The 14,857-nt window shown below is 33.1% G+C and overlaps 7 protein-coding genes and 2 pseudogenes across 9 annotated transcripts, besides 3 other annotated features; 3 read left to right on the top strand and 6 right to left on the bottom strand.

Annotated features, from left to right (window-relative positions):
• Positions 1 to 317: 317 nt before the first annotated feature.
• Positions 318 to 845: a mobile genetic element.
• Positions 846 to 1,814: a mobile genetic element.
• Positions 1,815 to 2,700: 886 nt separating this feature from the next.
• On the bottom strand, positions 2,701 to 4,692 carry TVAGG3_0450050 (ribonuclease H-like family; the record flags this gene model as incomplete). Its single annotated transcript, XM_001315568.2, has 1 exon — positions 2,701 to 4,692. One exon carries the CDS (start codon positions 4,690 to 4,692, stop codon positions 2,701 to 2,703), a length of 1,992 nt encoding a protein of 663 aa, XP_001315603.2.
• Positions 4,693 to 5,601: 909 nt separating this feature from the next.
• Positions 5,602 to 14,857: part of a mobile genetic element that runs on past the window's edge.
• TVAGG3_0450040 (repellent protein 1 family) lies at positions 6,538 to 6,996 on the bottom strand (the record flags this gene model as incomplete). The annotated part of the gene is made up of 1 exon (XM_001315570.1): positions 6,538 to 6,996. The coding sequence occupies one exon, from the start codon at positions 6,994 to 6,996 to the stop codon at positions 6,538 to 6,540; it is 459 nt and encodes a 152-aa protein (XP_001315605.1).
• On the bottom strand, positions 7,027 to 8,600 carry TVAGG3_0450030 (annotated as a pseudogene). Its single transcript has one exon. A coding segment is annotated over exon 1 (1,574 nt).
• TVAGG3_0450020 (uncharacterized protein) lies at positions 8,628 to 9,062 on the bottom strand (the record flags this gene model as incomplete). Its single annotated transcript, XM_001315571.1, has 1 exon — positions 8,628 to 9,062. The coding sequence occupies one exon, from the start codon at positions 9,060 to 9,062 to the stop codon at positions 8,628 to 8,630; it is 435 nt and encodes a 144-aa protein (XP_001315606.1).
• TVAGG3_0450010 (uncharacterized protein) lies at positions 9,108 to 9,368 on the top strand (the record flags this gene model as incomplete). Its single annotated transcript, XM_001315572.1, has 1 exon — positions 9,108 to 9,368. The coding sequence occupies one exon, from the start codon at positions 9,108 to 9,110 to the stop codon at positions 9,366 to 9,368; it is 261 nt and encodes an 86-aa protein (XP_001315607.1).
• On the top strand, positions 9,393 to 9,990 carry TVAGG3_0450000 (uncharacterized protein; the record flags this gene model as incomplete). Its single annotated transcript, XM_051234584.1, has 1 exon — positions 9,393 to 9,990. A coding segment is annotated over one exon (598 nt), but the record flags the coding sequence as incomplete, so codon positions are not given.
• TVAGG3_0449990 (organellar and viral DNA polymerase type B) lies at positions 11,240 to 12,264 on the bottom strand (the record flags this gene model as incomplete). The annotated part of the gene is made up of 1 exon (XM_051234583.1): positions 11,240 to 12,264. A coding segment is annotated over one exon (1,025 nt), but the record flags the coding sequence as incomplete, so codon positions are not given.
• On the bottom strand, positions 13,173 to 14,216 carry TVAGG3_0449980 (organellar and viral DNA polymerase type B; the record flags this gene model as incomplete). The annotated part of the gene is made up of 1 exon (XM_051234582.1): positions 13,173 to 14,216. A coding segment is annotated over one exon (1,044 nt), but the record flags the coding sequence as incomplete, so codon positions are not given.
• On the top strand, positions 14,266 to 14,735 carry TVAGG3_0449970 (annotated as a pseudogene). The gene has a single exon. A coding segment is annotated over exon 1 (470 nt).

Raw genomic sequence — 14,857 nt, 5'->3', positions numbered from 1 at the left:
TAATCATATATAAGTGTATACTTACCACTTTCTTACATACTTACAAAATATTGATAACAGGATTGATGAGTCATAGATATATTTATCAATTGCTAAATTTGAATTTAAACAACAATACCTTTTGACTTTAACATGTTAAATAGGTCACATACTTTAAGAGTTTTTAAGTTGATGCCTTTGAATGGTTCTGGTAAAGATCTATTCATTGCTTCATTACGTACTTTGTCAAAATGCGCTTTTGAAGCAACAGATAAGTACAAACCAGTTTCTTTGTCATAATAGAGGTCGTTTGCATTTGATTTGAGAATTGCTTTAAGGGTGCACACGAGAGGATCATGTAAACTTCAGAATTTAGAACCTATTTAGGCTCGAAAAGCAAAAAATATCAAAAAATACAACTTGACTCCATTATGACCCTTTCATGGAGGTAGTTTTTATCCGCTAGTATTTTCCCTTTGAATCTCTTTACAATTCGAAATCAAATTCAAAACTCAGTAGAAGAAAGGAAGAATCGACTTACTACGGTTGTAATACGAATAAATACATATATTTAATTATTTTTATTTACATAATAATTGTTTGAAGCTCATATTCCATCAAATTTTTAAATAAAAACATTAAAATGTTGAAAATGTTCATATATTTTAATAGGGTTTTGGCACTTTATTGAGGAATTACTACATACATAGTCGAACTGAACTTGATATTTTGAAATTTAAATTATTTATCAAAATTAAAATTTAACTTGAAATTTATAATTATTTAGTCATATTTTGCATAATTCTAAGTAGATTTTGTAAAAAATCAAGAAAGAAAAATTTTAACGTGCTTTATTTTTTCTTTTTGAGTGTGGGACAAACTATCCAGTGTCACTTTTTTATTAACCTTATTTAAAAAATTAATAAAATAATAATAAAAAATTATTTGAATCTTTTACATTAATTGTTTCTTTTTTAAAAGTACCTTTAAAGTACAATAAACAAGATTTGAATCTATTGATCCTTGTTGCAAACTTGAATATATTGCTTCAAGCATTTTTGAGAGTAGCCCATGCTAGCTTTTATCTCTTCTTGGATACCAAACTGGAGGAGCTCCATAGTGTTGAATATCACGGGCTCCATACAACAAATTGAATAAGGTATTTCAAAATTTGAAGAAAATGGTCCATCATTGAATGTAGTGGCCGGGAATTGAATGACATACAGATAGTTTGAGGAAATTTGTTATAAATTATAATATAATTGAAGAATTAATTATCAAAACAAGTCTAAGAGCCATTTGTCAGATTTTCCCGAAATGCAAGGTTAAGATTTTAGCAGCGACTAACTTTGAGTGTACATATATAATTGTTATACTGAGTACTTTCTATCTGTGTTACTTATTTGAGTCTAAGAGCCATTTGTCAGATTTTCCCGAAATGCAAGGTTAAGATTTTAGCAGCGACTAACTTTGAGTGTACATATATAATTGTTATACTGAGTACTTTCTATCTGTGTTACTTATTTGAGTCTAAGAGCCATTTGTCAGATTTTCCCGAAATGCAAGGTTAAGATTTTAGCAGCGACTAACTTTGAGTGTACATATATAATTGTTATACTGAGTACTTTCTATCTGTGTTACTTATTTGAGTCTAAGAGTCATTTCTACCATAGAACTAGATATTGTCTCTCATTAAATATATATAACTGTAAACTGCTTAATTCATTTATCTATTTAGATAAAATTATATTTATATAAGATTTCATGTTATTATTTCATCTTTATTATTTTTTTATTCCTTTGAAAAGTGACACTGGATAGTTTGTCCCTTTCTCTTTCTTTTTTATAATAATACATATTATTATATAATTAACATATTCATAATGTTTCACCCTTTCAAAAATATAATCCTCCTCCTCTCAAATAAACGTACATACGGGTGGCCTCTTTTTTCAAAAAATTAAAATTTGAAATTTTGGGCTCAAATATTAGAGATTTTTTCAACCTTCAACGATATATGTTGTCTATATCAGACCTCCTTTCTTTTTGATACTTAACATTATAGATCCAAGGTGAAGTCATTTTCTATCCCTGGGATAGACGATACACCCAAAATGTCACCTTTTTGGGATTCTGTTTTTTTAAGGTTCTCGCTGGCGACCCCCCACCCCACGTTCGTCGAAAAAAAATTGGTGATTGGGGGGTCGCCAGCAAAAATCAAATTTTTTTCGACGAACGGGGGGTCGCCAGCGAGAACCTTAAAAATAAACCTCTGAAATTTTAAAAAAGAAAAAAGTGTGAAAATCCCCTTGATTCGAACCAATGGACTTTACGATTATACTATGACTCTTACCATTGAACTATGACTCTAAGGGTTCGAAAATTTATTTGGTGATAATATAAACTTTAATGAAAAATTAATCAGATCAATTTAGAAATATTTATTTCATAATATTGAATGAATGTATAAATCTAAATAGTATATTATCAAAAAAAATAAAAAAATAAAAAAATAAAAAATAAAAAAAATAAAAATAAAAATAAAAAATTAATAATAATAGTACCATCACCACAATTAGCAAATTCAAAAGATATATGAATTGCTATCGATCTCTTTCAAACAAACACATAGAAATTTTGATTAAGTATTTCAAATTTTTATATGAGATAAATATTGAACAGATAAAATATAAAACAATTTTTAATAATAAATATAGATATTTATTTTGTAGCCATTAAAATTTCTCGGCTATCTAATAAAATTTTGTGAGAACGTAATCTTTTCAAATTTAGTATCAATCTTTGGTCTTTTATTGTTCTCTCACATGTTGCTTCTGAAGGTGAAGCGGAGATAACACGAAGGGCGATATCTGCAAAGATTGATACATTGCCATCTCTATGAGAGATTTCTTCCCAACCGTATTCTTGACGTTCTTGAATCATATCATCAGAGAAGATATCATTATCACTATTAATATACGTGTTAAATAGTGTAATAATATCTGTTATTGTTTGACCCGGAATACGAAATTGTTCCAAAATACTTTTGAGATACTGCCTAGCTGCAACAAAATGGTTAACCGGCTGATTTGAACTAGATGTTACATCTGCGAGATCAAGCATAGGAGGGTCAATTGTAGCAGTTACCTGACGAATTGATCCCTCCTCAACCATATCAAGAGAAACTTCAGTCGAACCTTCTTCAAAGATAGAGTCCATATAGATAGATTGAATGTCTTCTACTGGATTAACGAAAGTTACGTTTGTAATATCAAATGAATTAATTGCCGGAGATTCGTTGATCTGCGCTCCGTGGACGAATTTTTGGTTGAAATAATACCTACCTTTCGGTGTAAAAGCGAAGGCTAAGCACCAAAGACCTCCAAAGTCCGATCCAAGGGTATAGTTCAACAACGATCTTGAAAGGATTCCAGCAAAAGGATTGTTGTTGCTGCTGGAAAGGTATTGGAGTGCTTCAATACCCTTGCAAAGCCATACGTAGCAATCAGATATCTTGGTTTTATCTGATTCGAACGTGGAAATAAGCTTCTTGAGAATTGCCAAGCAGTCTCTTAAGAACTTGATGTTTTCAATATCAATACGCGTATATCTTGAAATTTTGTCTTGATACTTGATAATAAACATACAAATATTATAATCATAGATCCACCTGGTGGATACATGCTTTGGACAGAGAGCTCCGATGTCTTCAACATGGATTCTACAAAGAGCTGATATTTCGTGGATATGTTTCACAATTGCTCCTAATGCTACGTCTTTTGTTGTCATATATTGATAACAATTATGAATCCTGTGGCATAAACACGGGATAAACAAGATTTTGAATAACCTTGGGTCATTTGAGTTGTAGAACGATTGATTCCATCCTTTCTGAAAACATTTCAATTGCGCTTTATTGCCATCGCAAACTACACTGCTGATCTTAACATCTCTAATGAAGATTCTGTTAAATCCTTGAGTAAGCGAGTGGATATAATCTTCAGATGTTCCACCATTCATTTGGATTGACTCAACAGGATAGGGCCGCTTGCTTTGCAGAGGATTTGTGAGGGAGAAGTCCAGATTGTGAAACTGCTGAGTCTTCCCCTCATCAATGGCAACACAGGTACAGGCAAGCTTAGCAAACTCATCAACTTTTGCAACATGGATTGAATTTGCAATTTGTATCATTGTTTGCCTTAGTTTGTCAGTTGAAATAGGCTGGTATATTTGAGAAGCTAGTTTATCAACATTGATGTTAACATTGTGTAACTGTGGGAACTTCAATATCATCGAGTCTGCAGTATACATTATAATGGTTTTAACTAGCTTTGTAAACTCTGGGCTTGAGAAGGTATTCAGAGCCAAGTTAAATCTTCCAGTAAATGTAGCAAGCTGTTCATAGATATCCCCTAACGATATAGGTGTAAGCCCTGTTGCTGGGACGTTTTGATAGTATTGATCGATTGTTTGTTGTGATGCTACTTCTCCTGGTGTGCATATGTGCCGTTTGTTTTGGATCCATTTTTTGAAATGATCCTCACGCATTTCTTCCATTGCACAGTGGCATATAGTTCCGTCAGGACGCTTTACTAGTTCATTGCATTTAACATAATATTTTCCGTACTTGTCGCCTGGTTTTTTATATCTAAGATACTGATGCTTAGTACCGACCTCAATGTCTTTATAGTACGTCGGTACTGCATCAATCATTGTTGAAATAATGAAGTGATTACTTAAGCATTTTTATTCTCAATTTGTTTTGAATAAATTCAATTTTTTAATGCATAATTTTTAAAAATTCTCTAATATACCTTAGATATAGATACATTTATTATCAATTCAAAAATTTCAATATAGTTTTGGGATGGGTAGCCCATCCCATATATTCAAATTTTCAATGATTTTGGGTTGGGATTCCCAGACCAGAATAATTTCTAATTATAATTCGTAAAAATATATGTATATCTCATTATTACATCATTTAATATATTTTTAGTTAAATAGTCACTATTTTCACAATTTTTATTATTAATTACTGAACTAAACAGGTTTCAAATAGAAAGAGTATAAAAGATAAGTGTTTTTCTACATGTGTTTCGATAAGAATTATAATAATTGATGGTTTTTACAGCCAAATTTATTTTATTATTTAAATTTCAATGAAAAAAGATAAGAATTTTTTAATAAAAATTTTTTATTAAGAATTTTTTTTGTAAAATTGACACCGGGATGACGATAGGGCTGGGATCTTATCCACCCCGTTCATTTGGGAAAATTGCAGATCTATACTTAACATTGTTCCTAAATCTTAGCCGTTAAGGCTGTTCTGAAAATATTTTTTTTTCGAAAAAATTCGAAAAAAATTCTTAAAATTCAAAAATCCCTTAATTCCTGAGGATTTTGGAAAAAAGTTTTTACATGAACATGTGTATATTATATGAAGTATATTGATAAGGTAAAAATCAAATTTTATTGCATATTCATCGAGAAAATAAACTAACGAATCCCTCAAAATTGAGAGGGTAATCCTCCTCCTCTCAAATGAACGTACATACGGGTGCACCCTTAAGTTCTGTCAACTGTGAGCCTGGTGAAAAAGTGATTGATTTAAGTGAACTCAGTTAGTATACAAGTCTTGGGTATGGTGGCACTGCGTTCCACCTTACCCAATACTTGTGAATTTGACACTTTACAAAACCGTTAACGTATATTTTACAACATGAACGCAAAAACTAACTTAACCTTAAATATTTACAAAGCCGCCAACAATTTCACCTCACTATCGTTCTCACTAACAACTTCACTAATGTTCTCATAAATTTTCCTCAATATCTTCATCATCAGTGTTAACCCTATTGTAGTCATACTTGAAGCCATAAACTTTCTCTAACTTCTTAACGTACAATTTACATAACTTACCTTCGTCATCGTATGGTTTAATGATATAACTATTTCTATCTTTATAAACAGTCAATGAAAAGTCAACTGGTCTCGGATGTATTTGAAAGAACATGTTATGCTCAGGAAGGAAGAATAAATGTTTAAATGTATGTTTGTTATATGTTTTGATTTGTATGAGTTGCTTTTGTTCTGTCATTACATCCAAATAAAATAAAAATAATTTTAAAAAATAAACTTAAAAATAAATGATATCACCACCCTCACACGTATGAAAACATAGCACAAAAATAAATTTAGGTGAAGTGGTGAGATCTAACCCGATTTCTAACCCGATTTCTAACCTCATTTCTACCCTGTTGAATTCATTGCTTTATAACTCTCTTCCTTTCTCCAACTCTTCTAACTTCTTCCTAAGTTCAGCAATGTTGTCCTCATGAAGTTTAATCTTTCTCAAAATTCCTTCTTTATCTAATGGTTGCTTTATCTTTCTAAACTGAACTCTACCATCCTTCATAGTATGAATGTAAAAACCTTCTGGAATAATTCCTGATTTAATGTATTCTACCAAAAACTTTTGTTTCATTGCTTCAGTGACTTTAGTCGTCATTTCAATCAAATAAAATTTTAATATTAAATAAAAATAACGTTATTTTTTCAGTAAGGAAACGCAGGAGTTTTACGATTTATTTGTGGTGTAGGTTCTGGTTTAAATGTTGGAGTCGGTTTTGGAGTTGACTTTTGAACAGGAGTTTGTAATTCCATAGGTTCAGGAGTCATTGAAGGTGTTGTTTGTGAAGGCGTTGGTTTTGGCGATGGTGTCGGAGTTTGTTTAACTTCAGCTACTTCAGTATTATTTACAACATTTGCTTTATTTCTTTTCAACATCATTACTGCTCCTGCTGTAGCTAGCAAACCTAGTGGGAGACCATATTTTATATAAGGACTTGACCAAATGCTATTTTTGACAGGAGCTGGTGGAACACCTAACCTTGGTGAGACTGCTCTTTGCCATTGTGCAGCTCGTAAGAAATATTCAATAGGTGCTCCATAATCGTTTGGTAAAGTTTGTTTCATAGATGGTGAAGGTTCACGAGAGCTTGATGAAGAACTCATTTATAAGCTTTAAAAATAAACGTTCATCCTTTATTCCTCACTGTCGTCCGTAGCTAAGTTATAGTCATCTAATCTTATTATGGGGATGCCATTAGCACGCACCTGAATGGCAAAGCAACAATCCCTCATAAATCCAATAAGTGGCTTTGGTACGTTTTCAGTTGCTAGTTCAATAGGTCCTTTAACAGACAATTTGTATGTTATTGGAGCAGTAGATGTTTGACCTTGCTGGAAGCAAAAGTCCACTTCAGTTGGAAAACCACATAAGAAATGTGTGTTGTCATAGCTATCCCATTTATGTTCCACACTACCATCATCCACCAATGACCTCATAACATCTTCATTAAATCCTATCATATCATTGTTTGTATTGCAAGCGTTCGCAACCATTTCATAAAATACAGGTCCATATGATTTTTCAGGTTCTGCAGGCATATTTCCATAAGCTCCCATGGAAAGCTGAAGATATTTAAACTTAGGGTTCTCAAAATTAACATAATAGTTGTCTTTCTTTCTAAATAGTGCCCAAATACTTTTAACATTAATAGGCGTATAAGCTGCTGTAAATGTTGCACTTGAACTATCTGTATTCTTTGAGAATGAACCGTCCATAGGAATCCAATCCATAACTTTAACAGGAAAACATAAAGCCTCGTTTGTATAATGTTCTACAAGTTCTGTATAAATGTTAGGGTCTAAAGAGAATGACTTTGGATGAATGAAACATTCATTAAAATCCATCTTTGTTCGAAATAGTTGCTGGTTTACAGTTGTAATAGTAACTGTTCCACTAGCTTCTCCTGACTTCGTTATCATAGTGAATGGTTCATTCCATGGAACAAATTTATTTGTCGGTGGATTTGAATCTGAAGCAAATGCAACTTTAAGAGTTGGATTGAAAGCAACGATATCATTTACAGATATAGATGTGCATTGTAAGGCGTCGCTACTGAACTTTACTTTAAGCTGAATGTTTCCTGCAAAAGCTGGAATAAATCGAATAGCTTCTAATGGAAGGAATCTTCTAACAGGAATTCTTAAACGAAGCTTAAATCAAATGATTTTCCTGCTGTAATTGGACCACTAACAATTTGTCCTGTTCTGCATGTTCCCGAATGACTCCATACATCTTCATGTCGAGTCTTTGAGAAAACATCTACTTTCTTTATTTGTTCGGTAGTTTGTGAGTTTGAAGTTATATATGCTTCTTCTCTTGCGTTGTCTTGAGAATATACGATACGACCATTTGCAAGGATTTGATATCCAGCAACTGCATAGAAAGCGTCATCGAAACCAATCCAAAATCCTGGTGGGTTTGTTTTATTGGAACCTGAACCAATTTCTTTATCTACAATAAATTGACCTTCCATTTTATACGTAATGAATGTATTGTAAAGGTCCAACATATTTTCACCAGGAGGTGAGAGATTGAATGTTACCCATGTGTTATCTTTAGCAGTTCCAGGTTGTGATGGAATCTTTGCGTCAGAATATTTTCTATTAGTGTCACCAATTTGAACTGCATTGTCTATGATATCGAAATATGAGCGAATCTGATGAATATGCTCTGCTGGAGTAAATTCGTTTAGCTGTTCGTTCTGCATGTATTTACTTCAGATAAAAATATCTATTTACTTCATTATTCTCACTCTTCTTCTTGGCATTCGTGGTGGAAGTTGTTTCTTGACATTTTCAATGAACTGTACATTCTCTTTTGTCTCAACTTCTTTCACTGGCGGGTCAGGGTTCTTTGACTCGGTTTGTTTTTCAATGAAATTCACGAACTTTGCAATAAGCTCTTGGTTCGTTATTGAAAGTACATCTGGCTTCTTTTCTTCTGGTTCTTTTGGTGGCTCAGTTTGAACAGAAGGTTTTATATGGGCTTCGTGGACTTCACCCTTGCCATGCACCTTAATGTTGTCGCTTTCTGCATTCGCTAATGGAACCTTTCTTTTTCTTACATATATTTTACCATCTTTACTCTGACTTACGTAATAGAAAGGATGTTGTATTCCTCTGGCGTCATTTAATATAATAGACTCTCGTTCTGATTTTGACAAGCTCATTTTACATCGGTTAAAGTTTTAATTTTGTTTTTTATCTGCAGTCAAATGACTCAGACAAGTCCTACGGACAAGACCCAAGGAGTCATAGATGTTGAAGCATTGAAGAAAGAAATTCGCGAGCAAATTTTATCCGAACTGAAGGAACAAAAACAAGAACAAAAGCCAGAGAGACCAAAGAGAAAACTTAGTGAAAAACAACTAGCTGCATTAGCTGCTGGAAGACAAAAGAACCCACGTTTGCTGGCGAAGAAAGCTAGAGAAGAAGCTGAAGCAAAAGCTAAAGAAGCTGAAGCAAAGAAAGAGTAAATGGTTTATTTTTATCCGAATTAAATGTATAGACAAATACCTTTATCTGTTGCGTTCAGTAGTGAAAACCCTGACGTCAAAATAAAGGGGAACAGAGTAACGTTTAAGTTTCCAACAGACTGGATTGTGAACATAAATGAAGAGAAGTACATTGGCATAACATCTATGTATATAACACGTGCTTTCAGAAAGGTTGACTTTATACTTCAAGTCGAGATAGAAAATGACGAACAGTCTTTAAGCGCCCAAAACATTCACATATACAAATACTTTAAAGACGATACAACATTGTTGCAATGTATGATTTCATTTAATGAAATGTTCGAGAAAAAGTTTAACATTGAAGTACAAACTTTACAGCCTTTACGTGAGTTTCTTGCACAACTGAAAGAAGAAGGTAGTCAGCCACAACTTATAGACTTTCATTATGAATTTAATGAAAATGAAGATGGAACTCATGACTGTCAGTTTGTTGTATTCTCACCATTCAATGAAGTAGCTAAAGAGAAAGAAAATCCATTACGTATAAGATTTCAAATCTCTGAACCAAGTGATGATTTCAAGAATGTTTTCAATTATGATGCAATGCTTCCGAGGAAAAATGAATTTTCAAAGATTGTAACACCTGGCATTTGGGATAGAAAGCAAGCTATATTATATTCAAACTTAAGTAAGGGAGTTGAAAATGAGTTCATTGGTCATACAAGAACTACACCACTTCCTAACCCTAAATACTATAAATTAACTGGCTTCAATCGTGAGTTTTGGATAGACATGTTCTCCACTCATGACCATAACTGCCCAGTGTTCTTACCTCCAGACCATAAGGACTGTCTCTACATTGAAGCACAACTCTTAAACTCTACCATCGCAGTATTGTAAATGACCACATGGGCTTCGCCCTTGCCGCTAGCGGCTTATTTTTATCATGAATGACCTCATTGCTGACAAAAATAAATGACCTCATTCATGACCTCATTGCTGACCTCATTCATGACCTCATTGCTGACAAAAATAAATGACCTCAGAACTTCAACTTACGAATAAAGCTTGTTTTAGTCGTTATTGAGAAGTTAAACTTTTCAGCAAAGCAAGGACTAGAAGACTTACATAAGTCAAATCCAATCTCTTGACCGTCATAAAGTGCTTTATAAAGTTTCATGACACTGAACTCAGAGTCTTTGTCAAATTTTCCTTGCGGAACCATTAAACCTTTATCTTCATTGTAATAGCATTGTATAGCTTCAGGAAACATTTCATTAGCGGTTAAAGCAATAACATCTTGCTTCACGCCTTTCATTCTGCAGTGAAATGCAACTTCATTTAAATCGTTAGTGAGTAAGTCTATGTAAGTCTTCTTTCCACAAAATATTGACTTGTATGCTAAACTTTGTTTTCCAGGTGTTATTTCTGCGAAGTCACTATGAAACTGACCAAGGTTTTTACCAATAAGTTCTCTACCGTATCTCTTCTTAAATTCATGAGCTAAACGTGGTATGTCTTCATTGTAAATGTGCATCGAATCTGTATCCTGATAAAATGCTTTTAATCCTAAGTCTTCAATCGTGCAAAACACTTCATTCATAATACGTTTTGACATTGATAGAATATTTACACCAAGTGGGCAAAAGTTAAAGTGTCTGCAAATGCTTTTCGTTAGCTTGAAAATAGTTTTATCTGAACCATCCAAACCTTCGAACTTCACTATATGGTTGTAGTTTCTGATGGCATATCTTATAGCATCTTTGTCATCTACTATGGTTATTTTTGACTCAATAGGAGATAGAATAGTTTTGCCATAAATGCTGTTCAGAATGAGTTTTATAATTTCTTGTAATGGGTTTTCTTCTTTCTTATACTTTAACCTTAACTCAAACAACTTCTTTACTTCATCTCTTATTCTAATATCTCTGTTTCCATCGTAATAGTATCCTTGCAACACTTCACATTTGACACCTTGATATTTTATGAGGTCTTGTAATGTTATATGGTCAACATACATTAAACAGCAAGTGTTTGAACTTCTGGGAACGTTAAGTTCTGGATTTAGTTCAGGGTCACAAACTATTAAAGGAAAGTGTCTATGTATTCCAATCTCTGTTATCTTAATGAGAACAAAGAAGCCAGACATAAACTTTTCACCAATGGGTTCCTTTTGGTCGTCATCGAATAAATGTCTCATGAGATACTCTGTGCTTAACATCTCATCCTTCAATACTTTTGGAATTCCTTCTAAAGTATAAAGTCTTGCTATAGCTGATGGATATAATGAAACAGCGTCGAAGTCAGCAATGAGTTTCTTTTTGCTCTTTTGTTTAATGTTATCTGACAACATACATCTTCCACCTTGAATGCATCTCGAAATAAATTCTCTTGGTTTATTTGAGAGGTCATAAAGATTTCCATTCGGGAAGTACACTCTGTTCTCAAACAATTTGTTAGCAATAGAACAAATACTAACGTAGTCATAAACGTTTAAATCAAACTCTTTCAATATATCATTGCGGAACTTTACAAAACCTTCTCTTAAAATTCTTACATCTTGTTTGCAGTAAAACGTGCTATATTTTTCTAAGTCGAAGTGGTTTTCATCTATTCTGCAACCTTTGATGGAATCTATGTTCTTCATGAACGTTTCAATATCTTTTACAAACTTACATGCTTCAGAAATGACACCAGTTCTGTTGTCATTTGCTAACAAAACACTGCTGTAGTAGTTATATGGAAATACTTCTTTCGGTCCTGTTTGTAAGTTAAACATAGCAGGAAATAGTTTAAGCTTCTTATTTATAACACTGTAAGAGTCTTTTATAATAATTGCCCTTCCTTTATATAAGCCAGTTATTTGCATTGTTCGTGAACCTTTAATGATGGGAGTTCCTTTCACTTCTGTCATGTGTCTTAAGATGAAGTTTATGTCATAGCTGAGGTTATGGAAATATATTAAACTCTTGTCAGGAAGTCGCTCCAAAAATTCTGTTGCACAGTTTTGACCCCATATGCTTTCACTCACTGAACCATCTTCACTGTCATAACAGATGTTAAAAGCTTTATGAAAGCCATCGGTACTACACTCAAAGTCAGCAAAGAAAACATGCTCAGGAATGAACTTGCACTTATTTTTATTTACTTCTTTTGACTCTGCTTTCTTCTTCAGTTGTACACAATACTTTGGAGCATATGTCAAATCTTTAAATGGTGCAAGGTTCTGTTATATAAGTCAGTCGTATATGTGAAAAGTTCTCCATAAGAAATAGGTTCGAAATATTTGCACTCCCACAATGTTTTCATAACATCCCATAGCGGTGTAGTTCTATCCATGCGAACAATGTATTTATCATCTCTCATTGTATATATTTTCATCTGTTTTTCAATGTTCATTCCACCACACTCCTTCAAGATTTCTATATAGTTGCGAATGAAATATGTTGTCATTGGTAATCTTTCGTTTAGCATGTAGTGGTCTTCAACAAGAAGTAAGTCAATAGTTCGAACAGTTTTACATTCTTTTGGTATGTATCTCTTTATTTCATTATGTCTTGAGTCATTGAAATAACCAATGGTAACATTGAATGCTATACCTGTTGAATCGGAAATTTCTTGTACTTTACTTTGAGGAAAGTCTCTAACACGAATGACTTCTCTCATGTGGTCAATAGTTTCTTCATTTACTCCAGCCTGAATGCAAGCATAAACGAAACAATTGTCCTCTGTCATAAGTGTTGCAGTTCTTTTGTTCAGTTCATTGAAGATTTGGTAGCGTTCAAGATTTATAGGTAATGTGCAAAGATACTTCCAGAACTGACCGCTTCTCTTCTTATAAAACTTCTTTTCACCAAGGATTTCATTCCAGAAGTCATCTATATCTTGTTTATCTCCTGTTTGTTTAAGTCTGTTCAATAATCTTTTCTGTCTTTCTGTCAGTATGCTTTCATCTCTATATGGTCGCTTCTGTGGCTTTCCTTTCTTAACATCTGACATCGTTAAGCCTTCATATTCAGTTAAATCATACATCTTTATTTCAGTAAGATTCTTTATGTTTGTCAAGAAGAAGTCATAGTGCATTTCAACAATACCTGCAGCATTTGCTTCTATCTCTGATATAAAGTTCTCCTTCAAGAGCTGATGTAGTAATGTTCCAATATTATTGAGGTTTAACGTAGAACATTCATACTTTCCACCAAGTTTATAACATACCATCCATCTCTGTTGTGAGTTTATTTTAATCTTCTCTAAGAGTCTCATGAAAACCTTACCGAAATGTTTGTGTAAGTAGTCTCTGTTTGGTTCATCTAAAGCTTCGATGTTAAAGTCAATGAGTCTATTGCCTGACTTCACATTTCTCTTCCTATTCTCTTCATCTTTCTTTAACCATCTCTCACCTTCTTTTGGTTTGTCGTCAATGGAACGAATGACATCGTTAGCTTTGCGAACTTGTTCTATAGCACTTTTAAACATCTCTCTTCTCTGTTGTTTCAGTGTGTCGTCTCTTCTTCTTGTTTCACCAACGTTTGCATTTGTTATGTCAAACATTTCTCTTCTTACTTCATGAGGTACTGAACGTCTATGATATAAGTCAATAGCAACGTCATTTAAAGGAAATGCTCTTGCATGGACTTCGTCCTCGCCGCGTTGCGGCTTTATGAACTCATGAATTCTATCATAACTTATTGCACTATTATAGTCATTGAGGATGTCAGCGAGTGCTTTTTTGTTTGTCGCGTAATGTTTTGCAACATCTATGTTAGCTTCTGTAAGAAGTTGTTTTATTTCCGAGTGTTCTAACTTAGACAACTTCCGATACATCTTTAGTAGGAAATAAAAAAATATTTTTTTAAAAAAATTAGCTTAGATTTTTTTAAGTTATTTTTCAAAATAATTTAATATTTTTATTATAATGAAACACATGCAAGATTGCAAGTTCTTTTCATACAATGCTCTCGCTAATGCCATCAAGAATGAGTTCAATGGTGCTGCAAACGTTAATGTTATCTTTAACAAGAAGTTTGTGAAAGAATCTAAGTTCGGTCAGTATGTCAGACCATTAGCTATCGTCATTGACCGCAAACGTTATACTTCACAAGAGTTAGCAGTAGTTTTGAAACAAAAGTTTCTTCGTGAATGTCAAAGATACTCATTATACTGTTATAAAGAACTCTAACATTGACTTTTCAGTATTGTTATGAATCTTTCCGAACAGAAAGAATATAAGAAGGGTGAAACAAATGTGAAATATTATCCTTCATCTCTGAAGACAATAACGAACAAAGATGTATACAAAAGTTCTTACCAAAGGTTGAAGAAGCTTTCTATTGACATTGACGAAGGAAGTGAAATGGTTGAAGAAATTGACCCTGACGTTATTGAAACAAAAATATATTTTTGAAGAACTGAAGGTGTCACCACGTCACCATGTGCTACCAGGTTAATTAACTTCTTTTAAAAATGATGACAACATGACATTTTGACAACAGTCCAGGAAATAAATT

This window comes from Trichomonas vaginalis, chromosome V (assembly GCF_026262505.1).
Source record: "Trichomonas vaginalis G3 chromosome V, whole genome shotgun sequence".
Classification (NCBI taxonomy): Eukaryota; Parabasalia; order Trichomonadida; family Trichomonadidae; genus Trichomonas; species Trichomonas vaginalis.
This window is presented reverse-complemented; position numbering and strand designations above follow the sequence as displayed.